The following is a 26,555-nucleotide window of genomic DNA, read 5'->3' as shown; positions in this document are numbered from 1 at the left end:
TCGATCCGGTCTTTTATGTCAAATCTCAATGGACCGCGATCTTTTCTATACAAAAATATTACCTTTAAATTGGAAAAATAAATAGGGCAAGAAAGTGATCACATAGAGAGATTAAGATTCGTCTTCAATGAAATTAACATAATGCGAGTTTTTGAATTCCTCCCTCTCGACAAAGAGGGAGAAAAACATTTATAAAATTAACAAGCATTTCATATTAAATACAGTCGAGATGAAACTAAATGAACACAAAAGCAACACATTTAATCCTTCCAGAAATTATTAAATATGTTCAATAATTTCGCGGAAAGGTATATTACGTATATAAAAGACCACCCTATTTCGTATTTTCTTGAGTTCAATACAGCTTCGATTTTCTTCGATCGGACATATATATACCGCGTGCTTGGTGCCTCTATTCAATGCAATATTCATTGGTCCATTAGACAACTTCCATTGGCCGCATTACACAGAATTTCCGTTATCGCAGATTCTCCGCTAGCAGAAAAAGACACGTGTTTTACACCTGTCCCAGCTGGGAGTATGGAATCGTTGAATACCTGAGAGTAAGACAACTTGCCGCTTCTGAGTATAACGTAACAGTCCTACTTCTCCAACACTAACAGATGAAAAGGCGGAATTTTCCAATTCGTTCTGTATTTGCTTTAGAAATTTGTCGAAGATAATGTCTATATAATTAAGTCAGTGCGGGACCTTGGGTGACGGACAAGGTATTTGTTTAAGGACTCGAAATGATAGCGTCCTTTTATAACTTTTAGTATACGACATCAACAAGAAAAATTACCAACACTCCCAAGATATTCGTAATTAGACGGCAGGACGTTTCGGAGGGGGGCAGCCTCTGCTTTTGAGATCTGGTGATTTCAGATTATTTCTTAACTTTGACAGTTGTGTATTATCAATTGAAACGATCATGGTTTTTAATTGAAGTGAATTTAAATTCCAATAACCGCCAGCCTTCTATTATGTGCTGTATATAATTTCCTTTTCACAACACAATGCGCAGTGTGTTTTCCACAGACCAACAGGTAGATCGGGATTAATCCATGCCTCTCTGTGTTGCAATGACTGTGACATCTCAAGGCTGTTGTTGAATGTTTCGGGCACCTGTTGTACAAAGTAAACCTATCTGCATACCGGGTATACGGACATCTACCACTTTCATGACCCAGTTGAAGAATCTGCTTCATTCATTGACGGTGAAGATGTAACAATTTGGAGAGCATTTTCTCGGGACATTTACTCGGAAACGATTACGTGTTTGTTTTACGGTAGTTCATATTTACCGAAGTCGTTTTGAAGTCAGTTTATTACAAATAGGCCTACAATGTTTCAATTTTAAATCGATTCTTCAATCTCCATAAAACGTTTGGACAGGACCCTGGGGTGTCATCAAACGGGGAACAAACGTTTATTGTAAATGACTGGAAATTTGGATTCTGGTGCAATTCCGTGGATGTAAACTTTTGTAAGGTAAGAATGCGCCACACGGGATAAAACTGTAAACTTATAGGTGCCTGTAATTGAATAGTATGAATTCGCATGTAGTATATTTCTCAGATAACCATCTGTAATATCTTTATAGTGGGATAGTAAAATCTCTATCAATGCTCTTTCATTATCATAAGTAAACTCTCCGAGATACCTAGGGGACAATTATAGTAGTGATTGAAATTATCTCCAGTACCTGTGGTGGCAATGCATTTAGTCTTGATTCAACAGTGTGGCTGCCGGCTTTGAATCGCACCTGCTTTTTTTCTGTACATGTATGTGAAAGAATGGATTTCAATGTCGACTTTTTCTATTTTTTCAAACCTACACGATTTTGTTTTCGCTTCACACCTCAAAGCTGCTGCGCAGACAAAAACGCAATATATTTTTTTTATCCAAATCATAAAGTATGACAGTTGTTGACGGAATATTTCAAGAGTTTTTATGAGTTTTTTAATTTTCCAGATCCAAGCCAAATGACGGTGAACTCGCAGAGATTGTCAGACGTTCAGGATAGACTGGAGAAACTTCTAACAGACAAAAAATGTCTCAATTCCAAAGTCACTTCAGACGCATTCTCGGGATTCAGAGCCGCCGTCAGCAAAGTAAAACGACTAACCGTCACTGTGTTGATAACCAGTACAGTATAGCCCCCCCCCCCAAAAAAAAAGAAGAGATGAAATATTTGTATTAATATTTTGAACCATTTAGAGTGTATTGAAGATCTTTAAATAGAGTGAAGATAAATATGTGACCAAAGTATTTGAAAATTGATAGCGGAATATTATGTGAAGTTTCAACTTGTTTCATTTGGCAGGTAAAGGCTGGTCAGACAGTGGATTTAAGTCCCTCCTTAAAGAAATTGGAAATCAGCCTTAAAAATGAGGGGTCCTACAAGAATGTGAAGGTTGGATTTGAATCTGCCAAAACCGAGATTAACGAGGTTTGCACCTAGTTTTTCACTTGCTTTTACCAGTGACGGGCCCGAGAGGGTGGGCGGTTTCTTACTATTTGTTAGTATCTTAACAGTATATCAGATATCTATCACAATGTTGAAAGGAATTCGAAAAGACAAACAAGGTCTTTAAAATGGTTAGAAAATAGCATTTCATGAAATATATAGGAGATGACCTCCTGTTGCAATGTTAATGTGTTTTGATTACTAGAGAGGTCATAAAATGTTATTACCATACAAATTTCGGAAACAAAACAGATATAAAAACCAATCGATGAAGATCTTTAACATTTGACATTTTATGTTGTTGGATTGCTGAAGGTCTAAACCGTGCACATTGTGGTGATTTTAAGGCATTTAAACTGTAAAAGTCCCATACTGTTTTCTAAACAGTTCGCCTTAAATCTCATATAAAACAGGTATTCATTTAAATTTCGGATGATCTTTTGTGAAAAATAGTAGGATGTCTGCATAAGTAAAATCTTCCTGAATGTTTTAAAAGTAAGTTCAGAAAAGTGAAAGAAAAAATATAAAGAGATTGCTGTTTAAATGCGCCCTTTCGTTTCCTCTGTGATTCCCTGTAGCCTGTTTAAGTCATAGACCTATACTTATACCGTTCAGTGTGATAAATTACTTATTTTGAAATAAGAATTTGAATTCCAATTTGAGGTTTTGTCTTTTTATCAACCCATTGGTTGGTACAGTGTAATCGAAGAATGAAATGATTTTTTTAATCATTAAATGCATGCACGTTCATGAATAAAACTAATAGGAGCAGCTACCATCGAGCACAAAATTATTCAAATCTATGATGAGAAAATCACAAAAAGTGGTCTTCCTTGAAAGCAAGTAATTTGAAGCATCTAGCTGACTTTGAAATTATTAACATTTCCATAAAATACATATTCTAAAGTTGTGCCATTGGTTTTTTTTGAAAATTGTCGGGTGTGAAATTTGAAACTAGTCGCAGATACCCGCTATGTTGTATTGACCTCGATGTCATTTGATTTTAATGTAAAGATCGAGGATCTGTTCGATTGGATCCATTTTTTCTAGCTACATAGATATGGTAATCCAGATCGACAGATTTTGTTAGTGAGGCACGTTAAGCTGTTAGAGTTTTATTACACAGTGTTTAGATATCACTCGACATGCATGTTGTTGAGAATTGCCAGGTAAATACAGATATTAAAGAGCTTAGTTGTCACCCTCGCACATTTCCAAACAGATGCACACACTGCTAGCTACTAGACCTTTCAGTACTAAAATCCGTCTCGGAGATTCAAGGACCGTCATTTGATCAAATGTTCCGGATTTTATGGGAAATTCAATATCATGATTACGTAGAGTTCATTTAGGAAAGTATTTGTATGAATCAGTACCTAAAAACATCAAAACGATATTTTGCAGTAGAGAAAAATCTTATGTTGAGGTTCCCCACAACCTATTTCAAAATCCAAAGGATTATATTCAGAATTTAGTTAATTAGTCAATTAGACTATTATGTGTTATTCTCTATAAATGAAATAAGGAATAAGGAGACCCTTTCATAACATTTGCTCTTCCTCATGCCTATAACACTTTATCATAGTATTTACCTTCTAATTTTGAATCTCTGTGTCTCAGAGACCATTGTACAGGTATATTCCAGGATATATTTGACCTTCAAGGTGCCCTGTAGGACAACACCTTTCCTGGTTTTGTTTTTGGACAGTGTTTGTAGTATTTACGTGATGAATGGCCACTGCATGACCATGGTGTTTTTGGCTGAAGCTGTCGATATTGCCTCTCTCGTTCAGATGGAATATTTATGATGATTAGGATAAATATTTGATGACTTTGTGTCAATATTTTACGTGGTCCCGCTGGCTCTTCCAATAGTCATTGATTATTGAGTTTCTGGATATTGTCTAAGTACTCACGATGGTGACTTGGAAACAGTCTGTCAGTTGGTTACTAAATGATCAGAAATTCTAAGTAAGGCTATTTTCTTTCTGCTATTTCTGGTTAAGAGTTTTGAAATACCGTTACGTTTGGTTCCCATTTTCTACATTCAGAAATGCATGTTGATACAGCAATGATAACATGTTATGTGGGCACGTCAATATTTAATTAGAAGAAGTAGCGAGCCGCTACTCCAATGCACGAAAGGGTTTTCTCTTGAATACATCTTACCTCAGAATCTTGGCACCTGCACTGCACGTGCTCTCGCTGTTCCACCCATCTTGCCCATGAGTCCAACTTCACCTGCAGCATTTTTTTCTCTGTTCTAAATCCAAAATGAACGCGTTTTTGATAAGTCATTATCATCATCCATCAAATGATACCCCTCAAGTTAAGACGATTTTAACCACGACCCTGTCCCGAGCTTGGAGATACCCACAGACAATGATATCGAGCTTTGTTAGTTTAATCATCTATCTTGTCACGTGCAGTGGTATAATTCGGGGGATTTGCTTCTACCGTAAAGTTAATCTCATATTAAACAAAAGTCAAATCTCCTGAAAAATATATTTAATCTTTTATTGATATTACTTTTTACATTAAGAAAGAGCACGAAATTATCTTAAAATCCATTAAAACTTTAATACCAATGTTATTAGGATTCTATCCAACAGTCATTACGCAGATAAACAGTTTTTAAAAAGATTCATTTTTGGAGTGGTAAAGATGCTTGTTTAGGCTTCAGCAATAGACTGATATCTTTTAGTTTGATTTCTCATAAGCTCGAATGAAAACAAATGGGAAAAACCGTTATAGGATTAAATATATAAAACTTTTAAGCATCAAAATGATACAGAAGTACTGTAGATTTCATTGGTCACCGTGTAAGATTTCACGGCTGTTTTTTACACGAAGATGGAGTCAGCTGCTCATGTAGCCAGGAAACCTGTGTTAAATTCATATTGCCATATCTTTTCTGTGATTTTGAAACATGTTCTCTGGTTAAAGTCTCCCGTGGCAAACATGTGCCCATAAATCCGTTATTTCTCGGAAAGTTACAGACTTCAAAACCACCCTTTTCACAGGTGAATCTCATCTGACAGGTCCGAAATGTCTCTTTGAAAAAAGTACTAAATTTAATTTCTGAAAGCAATCAATGGGAATTTCATAAATCATATAGACATTTTTCAAATCTCCCACAGAAAAATTTATTCCATGGGGAAAGTAAATTTCCTGGTAGGGAAATAGAACATCTTCGCTAGCCGAATGTCTGATTCGCTTACTCACATCTCCCGGGAGATGAGAAGGAAGAAGAGTAAGCGAATCGGACACTCGGCTAGCGAAGATGGAAATAGAATCGCCAAAGGATTTTGATAAAATCTTACGTGAGTTTATATAAATATACATACACAATTTTTCCAACATAGTTTTTAAATTTTTCGAAAAAGGATTTTTTTCTTTAGAAATTTGAACATCAAAACTCTTATGTAATCTAAAATTAACAACAACAAAAATTTTAATAAAATACCATAAGAAATCAATTAGATTTTTTTACCTGTAAGTTTAGAGGCAAATTGTGACAAAGGTGGTATTTAACGTTGGTCTCCATTGCCAGTTTGATTTTCCTTTTCTGAGAAGTAAGGAATGGTGGGCACCGCGTTGCCTCTAGGAATATTTATTAGGAAACGTGTTATTTCTAAAAATCCATGAAAGTGTATATAGAGAACTTAGTTAAATTTCTTATATTTATAGGATAAGATGTTTAAGTCCTTTAAAATGTACTTCAAAGTTATGAGAATTGTACCATAAAGCGATGAACTTTAAATGATAAGTATGTAGATCGGTGATTGGGTATCTTACTGCTGATGAGCTCTTGCGTATATTTCAAGTATATGTCATGATATTCACCTTTAATTACAAAGACCATCACGTTATAGCTTTTAGGAACTGTCGAATCGTCCCCAAAAGCTCGACCATCCCCCAAGGTTTCACTACAGCCAGGGAAATTGGACTCGAAACACTCAAACCCACGGGCTGTCACGGTAACACTTTCCAACAGTTACGCCCGTCAAAAACTCCGTGCCAACGGTCCCGGATACCAGAGGCCCACCATAGAACCGGACGCTCCGCCAGCTATACGCACCAGGAAACCGCCCGTGGAGATGTGAGTACAAAGTTATACTGTAATTAAAGTTTGACACTGGTGGTACGATTAAGACTAGATCCAAATTTTCTAAATTTATCCTTGTTTTTCAGTATTTTTGTCCTATTCTGTATATCTTTGCTTGTTGAGATAATTAGAAAGCATGTTGATAAAACCTAATATTGATATTTATTCATAAATATATTCTTAACTAAAAACCAACTTTAACCTTATCCCCTATCCCTCAATCTTACTCTCCCGATCTGCAACCCTTATCTTAGCCCTAACCCTATCCCTAAATCTACAAACTGTAACCCTAACCATAACTTTAACCCTACCCCTAATTCTACTAACTGTAACCCTAACCATAACATTATCCCAACCCCTAAGTAGTCTTAACCGTACTCTTAAATCTACTAACGGTGACCCAAAACCTAAGCCTACCCCAAACTCTACTGACCCTGACGCAAAACCTACCCCTACCCCCAAACTCTACTGACCATGACCCCAAACCTAACCCTACCACAAACTCTACTGACCGTGACCCAAAACCTAACCCTACCCCAAACTCTACTGACCGTGACCCAAAACCTAACCCTACCCCCAAACTCTACTGACCGTGACCCAAAACCTAACCCTACCCCCAAACTCTACTGACCGTGACCCAAGTCCAAACTTCATACCTACTTATGGTAGAGAAGCATGGCAACAAGTGTACACAGTTCATTTAACTCTGCTTTATTTTATTCCCCATTTCAGAAAAGGATCACAGCCCAAGAATACAGGACCGGAAGAACTATCATCTTTGAATAAGACAATTTCCCGACTGTTTAATCATCTAGAAATCAATAAACTAGCCAAAGAAGCTGACGCCAAACACACGACTACCAGACCTCGTCACGCTCGGCGGTCACCTAGTCCCCATCGGCGTCACAAACGTGAGGAACATGACGTCAGGGAACTTCTGGAGAAGTTGCAGACGTTTGAGGACGAACTTCAGAGGAGAAGAGAAAAACAAAACGAGGAAATACTCAGGTAATGTACAGGAATATCAGAAACTTAAATAGGAAATACCCAGGTAATGTACAGGAATATCAGAAACTTAAATAGGAAATACCCAGGTAATGTACAGGAATATCAGAAACTTAAATAGGAAATACCAGGTAATGTACAGGAATATCAGAAACTTAAATAGAAAATACCAAGGTAATGTACAGGAATATCAGAAACTTAAATAGGAAATACCCAGACAATGTATAGGAATATCAGAAACTTAAATAGGAAATACCCTGGTAATGTACAGGAATATCAGAAACTTAAATAGGAAATACCCAGGTAATGTACAGGTAATATCAGAAACTTAAATAGGAAATACCCAGGTAATGTACAGGAATATCAGAAACTTAAATAGGAAATACCCAGGTAATGTACAGGAATACCAGAAACTTAAATAGGAAATACCCAGGTAATGTACAGGAATATCAGAAACTTAAATAGGAAATACCAGGTAATGTACAGGAATATCAGAAACTTAAAAACTTGCACCATATACATTCGAACCGGCAAACAAAGGGTTCCCATTTTTGATCTGCTTCAAACATTTCATATTTGTCGCTATCAGAAACTAGTGCAAGAATACTTAACCGACAATCAGCGGGTTAACGTACTGAATATTCGCTTATTTTCGTGGTTAATGTTCGTGGGATCTTAATTCTATGGTCTTAATTTGTCATTATTGATTATATTTCTCTTTCCAATGCACGGGGAGAAATTGTGTGAACGTGAGTATATCAATATGACCAGGACATCAGCGAAAATTATAGACTCGACAAAGATAAATGATATTCTTTAAAACAATATCAACGCGAATTACATTTGTAGCGATTTACATTGTACATGTAGATTACATTCTGAGTGTTGAAACATTTATTGAATTTTATTCATATACAAAAGCTAATCGGATTGGAATGAACTTTACTAATCAACCAAAGAGAGAAGAAAAAAATCCAAACGGGACACGTGTCCAACAAAGGGGTTACCTAACTCTGTATATCTGCTTCGTCCGTCTCTAACTCTGTATATCTGCCTCGTCCGTCTCTAACTCTGTATATCTGCCTCGTCCGTCTCTTTTTTCAAAATGCCTATTCTACTTACGTATTTTCTGTGACTTCTGAAAATCAGAATCATTTTCGTATATTTATTTTCTTAGTGTGATTCTTCTAAATCAACCCTATGATAAACGAGTACCACATATATTCACAGGGAGGTTATTTTCGTTTATTTAATGGCACAGACATACCAGTGAATTCAATTTCCCACGAACAAAAAAAGACGATTAAAAAAAAACCGCTAGCTCAAATCCCACAAACTTGGAATTATCTCTCATAGAACGAGAATGTGCTCATAAACAAGGAAGTGAAATATGGAATTGTGGGATAGAATACTTTTGCTATAATACGAGACTTATAGGACTGAAAAGTGCACAGTCAATTAATATCCCGCTTTGATACCTGCATTTTACGTGTATGACGTCATGTATCATAATTCAACGATTTCCCATACTTTCATATCTAGAACTAGAAACCTTTTTGTAATTAGATAAAGGGACAATTCAATAGGCATTCTTTTTTTCCAATCTGATTTCATAAATTCACTACACAGTAAATAAAAATAATATTGATTTTATAGATTATTTTTTTTAAATTAACAATTTCAATGGCAATGGACTTAAATGTTAAATGGTTCGATGTTAATTTCTTTATATTTCTATAGCTGAACGTAAAAGTTTTAAAAAGTTATTCCAAAGCGGAAAATCGATGACATTTCATGACTTTATGTACTCCTATTAATGTACTTCTATTATGCAACAACAGATTACTGTTGGCCTCTGTATATAGTCTGCGTTATAATTACAGTGCATTATCCTATATCCTACTTGCAAAGACCTTCAGACAAAAGATCACTTATCAGTTTCATTATTTTCAGTTTACAAGCTCAGATTCAGAAGTACAAAATTCAGGCATCGGACCAATCAAAAGAACTGGAGAGGCAAGTATTTATAATGAGAGAGAGAGATAGAGAGAGAGATAGAGAGAGAGAGAGAGAGAGAGAGAGAGAGAGAGTAGAAGTTATGTGATGTACCAGGGATACTCGATGTTTTGTGCATGTTTTTCCAACGTATCAGAAATAAAGTGACCCAACAACTAACAAACAAACCTTAATAAAAAAAAAATCTTAAAAGTAATTAATGTACATGATGCATGTGTACGAAGACAAACCCACGTTAAATACAGCCTTCTTGTTTGTTGATGTTTTATAAAACATAGGTTGATAGACAGATTAGATACTATGAATTCTGCTCCGTCCTCGTCATTAGCTAAAGTAACTTTGGTAAAAGTGTGTAAAACTCGTTGACTTTAATTTACGCACTGCGCTTATTGCCAATCCAAGGCGATTTCAGAGGACGTGACGTGTTTGAAATCGCATGTTTTATCGCTGAAGGATTCCTAATCACTCAATTTACAAACGGTAGACATAAATTACAGCACTAAATCTATCAAAAACACAAGGATTGTGTAAATATCAGAAACACCAGTTGTTCTAGACCAAATGATTTCGTCATCTACTCAACATGATATATTTACGACCTAGAACTACCAGAATGGAGGTTCATTTTCTCCTCTTAATTTTTTGTTTAACTTTTGGTCTTTTAATAAAATACCTTCCATATGATCAAAAATAATATTGTATTTTTTATGAATATATGATTGTAACAAAGGTTTACAAGACAACTTAAAGGGGACCTGATATATCATTCTCATGAAACTTACTTTAAATCCAATTTTGCTCGCGAAGATTTTATTTTTCGCGTACTTTTGCAAATGGACAACGTCGCGAATATAGTTTCTATATGCTATAAAAGTAACCGATCCCGACAGTTTCTTCTCGCGTATAAATTGACAATACTAGACTTGCGAAAATGAAATATCGTGAAAATGTCTTAACCTGCCGTATTATATTTTCATTTGTAGATTACGGGGGGTCCACTCTATCACCAATAAAGCAAAAGGCCGCCACGTGGGACTGATAGAAGAAAGGTGAGCATCAAATCAAGGAAATCTCATTTTCAGATGTTTAAGGAGAAGCAATACAGAATTTCATTCTCGGTACATTAATTACTCAATAATAAATACTCAGAGTTTGTAAACAAAAAAGCAAAAAAAAAAAAAAAACCAAAAACAAAACCAACGAAATATCCCGTATCGCTTGCTATCCACGGACAAACAGGTTTGACTAGTTTCTGCACCTTGCGCATTTTGAGTATTAAATGCATGAGATGATTCAAAACAGTTTTATGTGTAAATCAATACAAACCATGCGTATATACCCGACTATTGAACTTAATGGTTTATTGATTCATTGTCATCATAAGAAAGCCTTCGTTTTATCTTACTTTGCAGAACTCTGTTGATAATATCTTTCCACGTCTTTTGTGATCCAGTACATTTTCACAAACCTTTGACATATCACGTTTCATAAAGGTGGTTGCCAATTTCACCATCGAGCAAGAAACATGTTTCTGACCTGAGATGAATCTGACCTGTTAGCTAATCAGAGTTCAAAGTTTTAAATTATTGAAATATATCAAATTATTCAAATCCACCTTTCATTGTTCACACGTTCATGACATACGTGTGCATATATGAGCGTAAATGCACATATACATACTTGCGCACGCACGTATGGACAGACACTTTTATACATACACACAGGCAAACACACACACGCATACACATACATACATACACACACAGACAGACAGACAGACAGATATACATACGGACAGACAGACAAACATACATACATACGTGTGAATCTATTTACAGAACTGCAAATTTTAGGTGTTAAATGACTACATGGTCATGATTTGAAGAAAACCATTTACATGCTAGTTCATGTGATTTAAGTTTACAAATCATAAGGTTACATTTGTAGCTGTCTTAAAGATCTCAATCGAGGTTGATGCAGACCAAAAGATGGATGCATGTGTCGATTATATTTTTGGTTTAGTTTGGTTGTAATAAGTATAGATATAAAATTCCTTTAAAAATGGACTTGTAAAATTTCCATGATGTTCAAATGTGGAAATATATTACCCCTCTCTATAAAGCTATATAAATGCCCCCCCCCCCCCTCACCTCCTGATTTGGACTAAGTTGAGAAATCGGAAATTAATTACAGTCCTTACGGCAAGGTGTATTCATTTTACTTATAAATTACTTATAAAAATCATAAATTTAGTTTTCATTTTCATCATTTTTGGGGGAAAAAAACCCACCAAACTTTAGTAGTGGCGAGTGTCGTTAACATAATGGTTAAGGGATCGTGATTTATTTTATAAATGCAAACACGAGGAGTTTCTTACTGTGTTTCGAATGAAGTTGAACCCAACAAGTGTAATTATAGAGTCATGATTTTAATGCATTTTGTTTCCTGAGTAGGAAACTCATATGAGTAGAATTTATAAATGTCATAATAATTCAAATAATTCAAGGAATTCGAACATCTATTTCTTGGGTTTCTATTAATGGTGTGCTGAAGATGTTCTATTCATTTTCCAAATATTTGATGTGGGTTAATCATGCCCATCAAAACTGATCTCAGGGCAGAGCACCTCTGTGACGTCGTTACATCAAAGAACTAGTTTTAAATGAATAACTTATTTTTTCAATGCTTTTGTATCGGAATAGATTGGCATATAAATTATTTCTATGGAGAATATTGAATTAAATGGCTTGCTTTCATAGATGTATAATGCTTATCTTCAGTCATTCTGTGATTTAATGTTGGTCATTAAAATTAAGATGGATCACGCTAGAATGGTCGTGCTAAGTGATCAGAAACATCTTTAATATCTTTCCAAATAGGTATATATATATAAATGATTACCTTTTGTATAGCTTAGATTAGTTTAAGGAAGACATAAATTACATGCGCTAATATAGACATAAACGCAACTTCTTGAAATTATCGATTTCATGGATGCTTAATTAAAGTTATTAACTTTCAGTGAAATTTATATGATTCGATTCAGAATGAAGCCAATATTAGATTTTTGAAAGAATTTTATTTTTAATTTTGAAACATACCAGAAGTTATAAGCTGATTTTTATTTATTTATTTGAACTTCTACAAATACGAAATGTAGAATACTAATATAGTGAAACCTGTCTAATCCGACATGCACTAGGAGACAATCTTTTGCTGGAATATACATTGTGTCAGAATAAACAGTGTAAAACCAAAAAATTGAAATTGAGAGTGAAAATAAGGGTGGGAATACCCAGTGAAGAGGATTATATAGGTGTCAGAGTAGACTTTTTCTTTGTATTTTTCAAATTTTCCTCATGTTTATGTAGCAATATCCCATTATCTTCTGCATATGGTGTTTATGTTTCTCAACTGATTTGATACGCAAGAGCTTGTTCTGCGTATGATCAGTTTTTAAATCGAGGCAGGCTACTGACAGTAAGTTGATGTTACAGGGATTTCAACAGTCTAGTTTAAAGTCAGCATTTGGCAAAATTTATGATCGTTATAACGACCTAATTTATCACTGCAACTTGTCATTGGATAAAATGTCTGACATGTTTCATACCTATTGAAACCGTGGGGATCCGATTTAGAATAGGTCCTCAGTACCCCTTCCTTATCGTAAGAGGCGACTAAATGGGCGGTCCTTCGGATGAGACTGCAAAAACCGAACCCTCGTGTCACAGCAGGTGTCGCACGATAAAGATCCCTCCTTGCTCAAATGCCGTAAGCACCAAGCATAGGCCTAAGTTTTGCAGCCCTTCAACGATAATGGTGACGTCTACATACGAGTGAAAAATTCTTGAGAGGGACGTAAAACAATATACAATCAATCAAGCATACCAATTGAGACCATTCTTTACATACCGGTACTGATTTTGAATATACGGGCTACTCCGTTCACCCGATCGAGATATACTACTCACGGCGGGTGTGACCGGTGGACGGGAATGCTTACTCCTCCTAGGCACCTGATCCCACCTCTGGTGTGTCCAGGAGTCCGTGTTTGCCCAAGCCTCCTCTATATAGGAGTATGATATTGATCACTGTTCGTTATCATCACCTATTCTTGACTCTACTGTCAATGATTTTCAGGATAAATTATTGTACTGTTTGAACAAATCTGGTGATTTTGAGTGTCATTAAAATCGTATTATAGCCATACTGCAATAAATAAACGTTAGTTGAATGTGTAAGTCTACCAAGTGCATGTTTAAGAAATAAGATCGCGTTTTCGTGTATGTTTCTAGATAACCTCCGAGGTCGAGAAATGCTGTTTTGAAATATAAAAGCCGAGGCGTTAGGCAAGGCTTATACATTTCAAACAACATTTCGAGACGAAAACAAGAATTCTACTACGGCTCAGAAATATACAGCTGATCGTTTACCTGTACAGCAACGGATTAGGTCACTGTGACGTCATATCAGTTTCCGAAAAGGACTAGGCGTACATTTCTTGGGGAGGGGGGTGCTGACCATAAAAGTGAGATGGTAGAGATTTTTTAGACTTATTTTGAAAAATATTTCAAGTATAGTTTGATGTCGGTTTTGAATACACAGTCCAAGAAAACTACACAGGTGGAAGAGGGCTAACTTGTCTGTGCATCGACATGTTTACATGTGCATCGATCTCGGAATGCAGTCGGTTGATTTATATTATATAATGTTCTTCAGTCATTTTTTTTGTTGCAACATATATTGATTAATTGTTGTGATTTTGAAACTGAATTATCAGTTATTAACTTTATTGTTGTTTTAGCAAAACACAAAGTGCAAATGAAATGTGTATCAATTGTTTTGTACATGTGAAGGAAAATCGCAGAATAATGTCCGCGGAATTCCTTAGGTCTTTGCAATAACCGTGGTAGAATACGTACTATAGTATATTTGGACACTGTACAAGGTAATGATGGGTAGTTTCAACTGAACCACAAGTGGGGAAAATTGAGTCATAAAGATTCTTGTGAAACATGTGGAAGTTAAGGGTGCCACACTCTAGTCTTAATTGTGTATGTAGTATTGGTTATCATATAAGTTCTTTTTAGGATACATTACATCTCTTCTATGGTGCAGAATTCCTAGAATGTTACTTAGTGATAGAGAAAAGTAAATATTGTAATGTTGGTGTCCTTGATAAATTAATCGGCCACAATGTAACTAAACCTTTGTGGATAAAGCCAAGGGGGTATTGAAAATTGTTTGTCATTTGATCTTCTGCTGGTGTCCAATATTTTTTTTGTATAATTGTGCAAGAGGTGTTCTTAGTATAATCTATGAAACTGCACTCCATTCTACCTTAACAAGAATACCTGCTGACTTTTCTAATACTTATTACACCTGTGTAAAGTGTCATCTTGTTACGTAACAAAGGCGTGACAACGTCCTGATTTTTGTTCATGACACTTTTAAATTCTCTTCAAGACCAGGCGTTTCCCTTTGTGATTCCATTTCTCCGATATTAAACTGCCATACATAAACAAATAACGAATACTAAAAAAATATCAAAGTGAAATTCCGGCGATAAAATACTAGTAGCCAGCGTATGAATGCTTGTTTGTTTCAGTGTTTTATTACGTCTCATGGAGAATTTTTCACTCATACTGAGACGTCAAGGTATGAATGATTTTTTAAATTTTAATCATTATAATTGAGATATGAATTTTTAATTTAATTTTTTCAGATATCAAGAAGAGAAGAAAGATTTTGAAACGAAATTAAAAGAACTTGAACATCATCTGAAGAAAAAATATGAAAGGTATTCGTAATGTTTACTTGGAATCTTTTCTGATTCAATTGTATTTTTAATACAGACCCTTGAAAATAGCGTCTCATGCAGTACAAAGAATTATCGATAGCACCAATTCCATAATTCCAGTTTCCCCACTTGCAGTACAATACCAGACATTATTTGGAATCTAAATCATTTCGTGATTACAATTCATCACAGCCCAATTCAAGGGAATATTAATGGTTTCTAGTATTTGCCATGGTTACAATTTCCCACTTACAGTATAATACGTGGGAATATCAATGTTTTCTAATACATTCCATGATGATAAACCATTTACAGTACAATAAAAATACATTGGACGGCTCCAAATACATTACATGATTACAATTTCTTACTTAACAGTACAATACATGAGAAGGAGAATGCAGAGAGCACACTGCGGACAGATCTAAATAAGCTGAAGCAAGAAATACAGCGGCTGGGGGGTTTAACTTCCGGTGTTAAGATATCAAAGAGGCCCCGATACAGGACAGAAACCGAGCTTTACAACATTGAAGAACTGCTGTCAACACTGGACGTCGCAGCAAAGGATTTACAGAGCCACCAAGATAAAAATAAGTACGGGGTTATATTTAGCAAAAGTAAGATGAAATCGGAAGTTAAAAGGGGGAGAATGATACTAGGGTTTGGACTTTAATGGTGCCACAAGTCTCACGTGACTATAAAGTAATTTGGTCTTTCTGTCGGATCTCATTCCAATATTATAGGACTTTAAGGACTTGTAGTTCATCTTACAAAATTTTCATATTTTTCTGAATTTTACTAAGAACAGAGTGTGTTATAACATGTAGTGAATTAGCTAATCAGTGGAGCAATTTCATTGTCTCTTTGGAACTATACACTGTCAAGTTTGCTTTTTGGGAGGAGTTCCATATCATATATTTGCGTTACTATGGGGTGTCAATAGTGTTAATTAAAAAAAACCTGACATGATCTTAAAACATATCCGTCCATTGTTCGAATATTTGGGAGTTGATGAGAATCTTTTAAACTGGTTTCTTGTTCAGTTACGTAGTAGATTCGTAATTACACATGCATTTCCGGCGCTATGAATACTTTCAGAGGAATGGAAGATGGTGCATCTGTCTGGATAAGTAATTATATAGAACTGGAGAAGGAGATCACCAGATTCTGTCACGATCTTTCGACATCTTCACAAAATAAACAGAAGGTGACGAATAACCCCGGTTCTATAGCGGACTTAAAGGCCATGCTAGAGGAAACCAAAGCGCATGTCCTTGCCCGATTCCAACAAATAGAGGTCAAGGACAGGTGAGAGCTTAAGTTGGACACTTTGTTAACTATCTTCAATCATAGTCTCCTTTTGGTGAAGGAACGTTTTTTTAAACTTTAAGCTTACTAGTAGATTTCTTCATGACTTCAGATCGATGTTTTTATTCATTATTTGTCCGATGTGGGTGGTATTTGTATATTAATCTCTTTTGAAATAAGTGAGAGTGGACCATACCATCGAGGTTTAAATATATCTATAAATGCTTTCAGATCTTGATATATTCACGAGTGTTATTGTAGGAGAGCAAATATCTTAAATATAAATCGTACTTCTCGACCTTTTGATGTTTTGTAAACTGCACAATTAATATAGAATCCTATATAGGTATACAGGTATTGTAGTCTTTAATTTGTTCTTAATGTTTAAATTTCCTTTCATCGCATTGCAAGTAATAACCATTCTCTGTGGATAATGGGAGCCTTCTTTTGTTTGTTTTTGGGTTTTTTCTTCTTCTGATATTTCTTACGGTTCTTAGGACTATACACGACCAAGACCAACAACTCGTAAGACTAAGGCAGTCCGGTAGTTTGCTGACTGAACTGGTTTCTGAAATCGAGGCCTCCTTCAAAGAACTACAGTCGTACACACAACGTAGTCAAAGCACTCTGTCCGCACGAAGCAACTCTAATCTTAGATCTATAGACATGCTCAAGCACTTACGCCTTTATATTAATGAATCTTCTAGGTAAATCTTTTAACATTTTCATATTCTTTTTATCTTTCAAATTTCTCATCTCTTCATGCAAGTATTTTTTCTTCTGTTCTTCAAGCTAACCTTTGATTTTGACACCTGTACTAAGACTGCAAGTTTGAGTATTGGGCTATTTTGAAACAAAATATCAACGTGTATAACTTTTAGTGCATCAAGAGGAAAAGACAAGTCTCTGAAGGACTTAGAGAACGATCTAGTGGCTCTGGAAAGTCGCATTAAGAACTTAGATGCGGATGTCACGCCTAACTACACAGACGACAATATACACGGCGACACGCCCACTCCCACGCGACAGCTGTCAATTGTTAGTCAAAGTTACGAGGGCGTGTCTGAGTCCTGTGGCACGCTGCTTAAGAAGCTCGATGTTGTGCAGATAGGATTTGTACAGATTCAGAGACAGAATAAACAAATGGTCAGGTTAGTGTGAAAATATCGGTTATACCATCTTTTGTCTCACGTACAGAATGTCTGGGGAAACTATAATGTTTCATATGATGTTTGGAAAATACTAGATATAATCATCATATACATAGATGTAAGGAAAACACTAGATGTATGTAAAATCTTACTGCAAATCTTTTATGAATTAAGTGTTTCCCTCTTTAACTTGATACTGCTAGCCACCATTTAGAATTAGTAATTTACACACAGAGAGATATGTACATATGAAAATGTTATTTTGAGACTGATCTTTAATATTCTTAAGTTTCTTTATAAAGTCACGATTTTCATGCATTTGTCTTTTATATATTTTTAATACAGTGAAATAAACTCTCTAAAGAAAGTATCGGAGTCATTTACCAAGACCAAGCAAGATCTGGAGGGAATTTGTAAAGTTTTGGGCGTGTCACTTCGTGACGTAGATACTTCTAATGTATCTCACGTGGTCCGAGTATGTAGATCCGGGGCGGAGGGTAAGACGAAGGAAGTGGATATCAAGGAAGGGTAAGTCACAGCTGATTTGATGTTTTCATGGTTTGTAAGATTTGTATCTTCCTGCTTTTTCACGTTTTCTTTTCGCGAAGGATTTGAATTTGTGGAGAGGTTCTTGCAGTAACGACAAAAAAAAAACCCCAACACAATGAAATAAACCCTCACCATATTGACGAGAACAACGAAAACAACACCCCGTGAATATCAGAAAACAACTAAATGAATATTAGTAATTAGTAATAAGACCATTCAACATCAGCCCAACAATGAATTTCCAAGATCGTGGTTATACTACATGTACTTACATACGTCAATTTCAATATAGTATAGACTGTTTGCCGTTCGCAGAGTGCATTCTTAACATAATTATATAAAGGCCTGTTTAGTGATTTCATCAATGTAGGCAAATTCAATCGTTCTTGATTCTTGGGTGTCTGACCGAGATATAAAAGTATAATAAAATTATTTGAGGTGCATCTGAAAAAAATGGTCTAATAATACTGATTCTAGACATTGATTTTCAAAGCGCACAGTGATCTGACGGTATAATTTTCTGTCAGTTACGTCTGCATTATAACTTAGCCGAGTTATTTCTCTTTGTATTGTGCTGTGGGATTACTAGGATTATCCAGAAAACAAGATCAGACTTGGATAAACTCCGGGAGGATATTCACATCTTATGGGAGTATGTCACTGTCAGTGACGACAGCGCCACCTCCAAATCATCAAGCGGAGATAAAGCTGACAGCGCTACTCCTGATACCAAGACTGTAGATCCTAAACAGTCTAGCTCTGGCAAGACACAGTCCAACACTAAGGAGGACATGGATCAGATCCTTAGACAGTTCAACAAACTCAAGGGAGAAAACTCTACATTATACGCGTAAGCTTATGCATGATAATTGATGGTGTATTATTTCGTATCATTGTTTAAACGTTGGCTCAAATATAAACTACATTTACATTGAGTGTGTTGCATTTAGGACACTAAAGGAAAAAGATGGGACTGTGATTGACGCTGAGAGCAAACTGAAAGTAGAGAGAACGCACCTGGTTCAGCAGGTCAAGGACAGAGATGAGAAGCTGGCACAGACCCTTATAGAATGTGAAAAGTATGTCTTATTTCACATCTAAATTAGATTATCTTAATTAGAAAAATAGTGCATGGAATATCTAATTATCCTCATTATTTTTAAGATTGAAAACAGAGGTAGCTAAAGCTTTAACCGACAAAAAATCAGCTGAAGACAATGCAAACAAAGAAAAGTCGAGCTTAAGCCAACTCAAAGCGCAATTGGTAGAATTAGAGGAGGAATTCACCAAGGTCAAGGACACATATGAAGCTCGAGTTGATGACCTACAGAAGAAACTTAAAGAATCTGTAGAGGAAACAAATAAACTGTCCAAGGACAACCAGAATCTATTGACCAGGTAGCTGTGAGATGGATATGTGATGTTAACCGCCTATCCTCCAAAAATGTTAGGGGTATTTAGAATGACCATGACCGTGTGTTTATCCGTCACGTCTCTCCACCGTTCATCCCACCTCGTGTTATGACCTTTATTTTGTAGTGTAAAGGCAATAGAAGTTAAAAGATGACACAAAGGTTCCTTATCTATCGCAGGGAGTATCATGACCCAGAGAAATTGTGGCGGTATTGTTAGAGCCAGATACCATATGATAAATTGTTCATTAAAAAGGACCCAATATTGTATAGCATTTTTAAGTCTACATTTTCCAGATAAGCACAAAAAAGCACTGAAGTGATTTTCCTATGACTTTATTGCGGTTAATGTGAGATTTCCCATAACTCTACTGTGGTTAATGTGAGATTTTCCATCACTTTATTGTAATTAAAGTGAGATTTCCCATTATTTTATTGTAATTAAAGTGAGATTTCCCATCATTTTATTGTAATTAAAGTGAGATTTCCCATTACTTTATTATGGTTAATGTAAAATTTCCCATAACTTTATTGCGGTCAATGTGAGATTTTCCATCACTTCGTTGTAACTCATGTGAGATTCCCTATCATATCATTGTTGATGATGGGCGGTCTCCCATCACTTACATTATGGTTAATATGAAAGTCCCCATCACTTACATTGTGCTTGATGTGATATTTTCTGTCTCTTCGTTGTGGTGAGTCATGTAATCTATGTGTATTTTGTCTGAGTCCTTCACCATGAAAATCTAACAAAACGTCTCCGAGATTGAATACATGTATATTCATTTTACCAAGTGAATATTAACATCGGTTACTGATATTTTAAATAAATTTTGCACGGTGCTTGGAATGACAAACTCTTTCAGGATAAGTAGTATACATTAATTGTACTGAACTCTTGGTTCTGTTATAAAACTGCTGCGTCATTAGATACTTAACAGTGACTGATCTATAGATGTGTACATTTTTCTAATCATCTGTACTTATTATTTTGCGAGGCTAACACTTCTTTGTAAGCCCCTCCATCAGAATCACATAATTGGGTACTGACAGATCTCTGACTAGATACGAACATACATATAAGTCTTATTACAGCTGATGATGATATTAATTAGTATATATTTATCTCCAGATTGAGCTCGGTAGCCAGCGCTCAGCTGACCGATGCCAATCCGTCCGTGGCTGACTTGAGTGACGTCAACCGGCCTACGAAGATTGCCGAGAAGTTCTCGGAACTTTACGACAACGAGTGGACCGACGCGTTTGAAGCTCTAACTACACAGTACCATATGAGTGATAAAGAGGCTGTAGACACCCTGCTTAGGATTCTCAAGGTTTCTGTGCATACAAACAACGAATTACACTTTCAGTTTCTTTATGATTTATGATTCCGTGATATAAATATAGCACTGCTTTGGGAAATTCCATAACATTTTCTCAGTCGATATGAATTATGTTCATTTTATGGTTAAAGATAACATTTATCGAATGACGACACAATATATTATTTAAGGTGTGTTTTTACCAGCAACATTAATTGGTACTCTAGTGAATACAATCATTCAGTAGCTCTATCAAAAATCCAGTAAATCCGATGTGATTAACAAGTTCGCAACTATATTATGTATTTCCTGAAATATAACTAGATGTAGTTAAATGTTTATAAACCATACGTCATAAACAAATATACGCTGTAAGTATCTCTTCAATTTTTGTGTAGGACTGTTTTAACTTCGGTAAAGTGGCCGCCAGCAGCCAGTTGTCAGAACTTCAAAAGGTTCTCCTCATGCTTCACACGACAGGCAGGACAAGGCAGACGGTGGGTACAGAGGTGTCAGATGGCCTGGTTCCCGAGGCCTTCCGATGTGCTTGCTCGGGAACCAGGCTAAGGTGTCAAGACTGTACAATAGCGCTCAAGACCGTTAGAATGAAATTAGTGACATTCGCACGTATACATGTTCTGACAAATTGTCTTTATCATACGTATGGTTATATCAAATGCTAGATATCTGTCATTTTCAGGTGGTGTTGTCCAGTGTTAAGAAGCTATCCAAAGAGGACACAAAATCAATTAAAGACGTCAGGAAGGCGTGCGCTGTCCATGCCACCGGAGCTGTCCGTAAGGTATGTACAGGAATAAATCGTTCAAGTCCTCCGAAACGAGCGAGTTGTGTGGGTTTTCCTGTTTCATGGGAATATCTCATGATTTGCACTCTTTTGTTAAACGACTGTGCATGTAGTAACCAATTAAGATAAAACCAGATGAGAGCTAGAACTTTAATTCCTCGATTTTTTTTATGTGATTTAACAATGACTTGTACATGTAACTATGCATTACATAATTATTGATTTAATTTAACAAGTACTTTTGACAATGAATTACACAATTATTGATGCGATTTAATGAATACTTGTAACCATGGATTACTTTATTATCAATATGATTTGATAAGTACTTAATAATTACTATGATTTAACACCACTTATTGGATAGTATTTTTCCATAAATTTCTACATTAAATATAAATCTTCACGGCCATTTGTTAAACATCTATACTTAAATATGATAAATCTTTACAACACATTATCCAATTGGTCTAGACAGACACGTGCAACGGAGAATAAAACTTCCGAATCTATGTCAAGGATGTAGCTTCCAGCATTAATGATGACTGTAAACCTATTCTATATGCAGATGATAGTGCTATCTTATTCTCTCACAAATCCCCAAATAAACACCAAAAAAAAAATACTTGGGAATGTTTTGAAGCAACATTCAAATTGACTCAGTTATCTTTATATTTGGGAATTATTGAATGCATTTTGTTTGGATTCAGAAAAACAGAAAAATTATCGGATGTTCCTAATTTTCGAATTGAATGTTATGGTCACACTATAAATCCTACAAAAATGAAATATGCAGAAGTTTTTATTGATAAATTTTTGAGTGGAGAATTTATTGTTGAGTCCATTTTACAAAAGGTAAATAACAATGAAAATATGTAACTAAGCAATATCCATTTACTCCTGAAATTGAAGAAACTAGTCGAGTAATGTACTGAATCGGCTTTGTGATCATCTTATTATAGATAGATAGATCCAATTGGCTCATTGCATTATTGTAATACCTGTAAGTAATTTCATTACAGCTGTTTAACGACACGCCTGACGGCCGGACGGCACTCAGCGATTCTCAGCAATCGTCTTGCGCTAACTTCATTGCCAAGGCTGTAGAGCTATGCTGGTTCATGAACATTCAAGATCCTCCCCTCGCAGTCACGTGGAATGTCAAACCCGGCGAAATTTGTGACAACACACGTTATAAACAGTTCACACAGTCCGGGCAGTTTGTAGAGTTCCTGGTTTGGCCCCCATTATACTTGTTCAAGGACGGGCACCTGCTGAGCAAAGGCGTGGTGCAATGTATATGATTGTGTGTTTTGATAAATCTGTATTAGGACGTATCCTTCATAATATCATTTGCCAAAATTATGCAATAGTTGCTGTTATGTATACAATGTTTTGTTATTTTCTTTACTTTGACATTTTGTTATGGCATGAAATAAACCAATATTTCTTTTTAATTCCCTTGCCTCTTTCGTCTTCTCCCGTTTTGGTGATCAAGAATTGATAATACAATGTATGATATTTTCTTTATTTTGGGGGTTCTCTTTTGCAACCCAGGTATTTCCTATTGAGATGCAAAAAACTGAGAATGCTAGAAATTTCGCTTCACACTGATTTTCATTAATGTAGATATCGTGCTGGGCACTCTCGTTCAAATGGTAAATATATTAAATTTATACTCATTCTTTCCCTCCATAAGTAAATATAGAGAATTTGAGTGTACTTTACATGTGTTTAAAATACTACAAATGTATGTTATAAGATTGAACCGAAATCTTTGACATTATTTTTCCACTCCCTATTATAAACACCTTTGTTTCTGTTCATCCTGTAGAGAAAAATCTTCTTAAATTTCGTTTCAGACTGGGCTGTCTATTTTATCAATAGATAACAATGCTGAACTCTTGACATTAATTTTTCTTTTATTACACAATGCGGACTTTTAAAACCCGAGCTACAGACAAGTGCTGTAACCATCAGATCAATTGCACTGCCGTGAAGAACCTTTGAAATATAAGAAAACTAATTTCAGTCATATTCCTTCGTTTTATCATAAAATGAAACGTAAAATGCTTTATATGTATTAGTACCCAATTCTCTTACAAACTATTTGGAATAAAGATAACTCTGTATTTATGGATAATGATAGTAGGCCTGTCGATATAGTAATCGATATTTATACTCCCCCGCAAACGAAGTTTGGGGGGGGGGTATACTGGAATCACTTTGTCCGTCCGTTTGTCCGTAGACGCAATTTGTCCGAAGTTTATTTCTAATACCGCTGGACACATTTCATTCAAATTTTATGCACATCATCTATATATTATGTAGTTGTGCATCTCCTATTTTCATTGAAATATTTTAACAGTTATAGAAGTTACGCACATTTTCTTTTCCTTTCGGGGGTTGCGCACTTTGTCCAGAGTTTAATTCTAATACCGTTGAACAGATTTGATTCAAACTTTATTCTCATCTTATATATATAATGTAGTTGTGCATCTTCTATTTTCATTGAAATATTTTAACAGTTATGGAAGTTACGTACATTTTCTGGTTTGGTTGTACTTGTAGTAATAGACACAATTTGTCCAGAGTTTATTTCTAATACCGTTTTACGCTCATAAGTCAATCAGGAATTGAAGAAGTGGAAAGAAATTCAAATTGATTGCCCTGTAGATAATGTGAAAATATCCAATGTGCTTGCATTAAATATTTCCCATCATCTTATATGCGCCGCGGGGATTATTAATCCCATTAGGACAGTTCTAGTTGTATTTAGATGGTTTAGACGTGTTATCATTAAAAATAAAAGTTCTTCCTATTTATTTTCAGATAATCCAAAGATTATTGTTTTGATCATAACATAATTAGCAATATACGTGTATCTGCAAAATAACTGACCAAATTGAAAATAGAACATACATGCGTCCTGCATGTATCGAACAAACAAGTAAATATGATATTTATGGAATGCATTACTAATCGTTCTCGGCTTGTCAACCACAAAGGTATCGAACCTTATTTTCACTTTTTGAGTCACCATCCAGAATTTGGCTACCTTTTGTATTAATGCTTACTGCTCAGAACCATTGATAAACATTCATGGAAATGTTGAATAAGGAGCTCTTACAAGAAATATCTTTTAATACATCTGTTTGATAAATCCAATGTCTTGTTTTATTTCATTGTTATCAGGTCATAACTTCCTTTACCTGTAGACACAAATTTGTATGATGGAACTAATTGAGTCCATCGTCGTCCACTCTCCTTTGTGAAGGGCGAAGATGAGGAACAGTAATCAATGTCATAACTCCTAAAAGCAATCACCAATTCTATATTTTATCAACTTTTATTGAAAGGAAACCTGCGTCCTTCTTTGATGATATTTACATGCTATGTTGAGTATTAAACAAAGCAATTTGCACAAGTGTCGAAGTACAGCCACGAAACTCCTCCGTCATTAGATTGTTTACAGTGACGGACCTGTTGTCATTAGATTGTTTACAGTGACAGACCTGTTGTCATTAGATTGTTTACAGTGACGGACCTGTTGTCATTAGATTGTTAACAGTGACAGAACTGTTGTCATTAGATTGTTTACAGTGACATAACTGTTGGTGTATATACAGCTATAGAACTGTTGTCATTAGATTGTTTACAGTGACGGACCTGTTGTCATTAGATTGTTTACAGTGACAGAACTGTTGTCATTAGATTGTTTACAGTGACAGAACTGTTGTCGTTAGATTGTTTACAGTGACAGAACTGTTGTCATTAGATTGTTTACAGTGACAGAACTGTTGGTGTATTTACAGTTATAGAACTGTTGTCATTAGATTGTTTACAGTGACAGAACTGTTGTCATTAGATTGTTTATAGTGACGGACCTGTTGTCATTAGATTGTTTACAGAGACAGAACTGTTGGTGTATATACAGCTATAGAACTGTTGTCATTAGATTGTTTACAGTGAGAGAACTGTTGTCATTAGATTGTTTACAGTGACAGAACTGTTGTCGTTAGATTGTTTACAGTGATAGAACTGTTGTCATTAGATTGTTTACAGTGACAGAACTGTTGGTGTATATACATCTATAGAACTGTTGTCATTAGATTGTTTACAGTGACAGAACTGTTGTCATTAGATTGTTTACAGTGACAGAACTGTTGGTGTATATACAGCTATAGCACTGTTGTCATTAGATTGTTTACAGTGACAGAACTGTTGGTGTATATACAGCTATAGAACTGTTGTCGTTAGATTGTTTACAGTGACAGAACTGTTGGTGTATATACAGCTATAGAACTGTTGTCATTAGATTGGTTACAGTGACAGAACTGTTGTCATTAGATTGTTTACAGTGACAGAAGTGTTGGTGTATATACAGCTATAGAACTGTTGTCATTAGATTGTTTACAGCTATAGAACTGTTGTCGTTAGATTGTTTACAGTGACAGAAGTGTTGGTGTATATACAGCTATAGCACTGTTGTCATTAGATTGTTTACAGTGACAGAACTGTTGGTGTATATACAGCTATAGAACTGTTGTCGTTAGATTGTTTACAGTGACAGAACTGTTGGTGTATATACAGCTATAGAACTGTT

At 35.5% G+C, this 26,555-nt stretch overlaps 1 protein-coding gene across 2 annotated transcripts; it reads left to right on the top strand.

The window, feature by feature from the left end:
• Positions 1–261: 261 nt before the first annotated feature.
• Positions 262–23,406, top strand: LOC125679356 (uncharacterized). Of its 2 annotated transcripts, XM_048918519.2 has the most exons (20): positions 262–1,491; positions 1,975–2,114; positions 2,327–2,452; positions 6,346–6,572; positions 7,311–7,586; positions 9,537–9,599; positions 10,583–10,648; positions 15,325–15,399; positions 15,778–15,993; positions 16,498–16,707; positions 17,205–17,414; positions 17,589–17,858; positions 18,204–18,386; positions 18,997–19,257; positions 19,358–19,486; positions 19,572–19,805; positions 20,955–21,156; positions 21,543–21,641; positions 21,845–21,946; positions 22,972–23,406. In XM_048918519.2, exons 2-20 carry the CDS (start codon positions 1,986–1,988, stop codon positions 23,251–23,253), a joined length of 3,360 nt encoding a protein of 1,119 aa, XP_048774476.2. In that variant the 5' UTR covers positions 262–1,491; positions 1,975–1,985; the 3' UTR covers positions 23,254–23,406. The 2 variants fall into 2 exon arrangements, with proteins under 2 accessions (XP_048774476.2, XP_048774477.2); XM_048918520.2 differs by lacking the exon at positions 17,205–17,414 and having other exon boundaries at positions 426–1,491.
• Positions 23,407–26,555: the final 3,149 nt, after the last annotated feature.

This window comes from Ostrea edulis, chromosome 2 (assembly GCF_947568905.1).
Source record: "Ostrea edulis chromosome 2, xbOstEdul1.1, whole genome shotgun sequence".
In the NCBI taxonomy this organism is placed as follows: Eukaryota; Metazoa; Mollusca; class Bivalvia; order Ostreida; family Ostreidae; genus Ostrea; species Ostrea edulis.
Note: the sequence above shows the minus strand (reverse complement) of the source record. Positions and strands in the feature narration are given on the sequence as shown.

Excerpts from the sequence above, each read along its gene's own strand:
- LOC125679356 (XM_048918519.2), top strand. The coding sequence starts at position 1,986 with ATGACGGTGAACTCGCAGAGATTGTCAGACGTTCAGGATAGACTGGAG. Across the intron at positions 6,573-7,310 it reads AGGAAACCGCCCGTGGAGAT|AAAAGGATCACAGCCCAAGA; the intron begins GTGAGTACAAAG and ends TCCCCATTTCAG. Across the intron at positions 16,708-17,204 it reads CAAATAGAGGTCAAGGACAG|GACTATACACGACCAAGACC; the intron begins GTGAGAGCTTAA and ends TACGGTTCTTAG.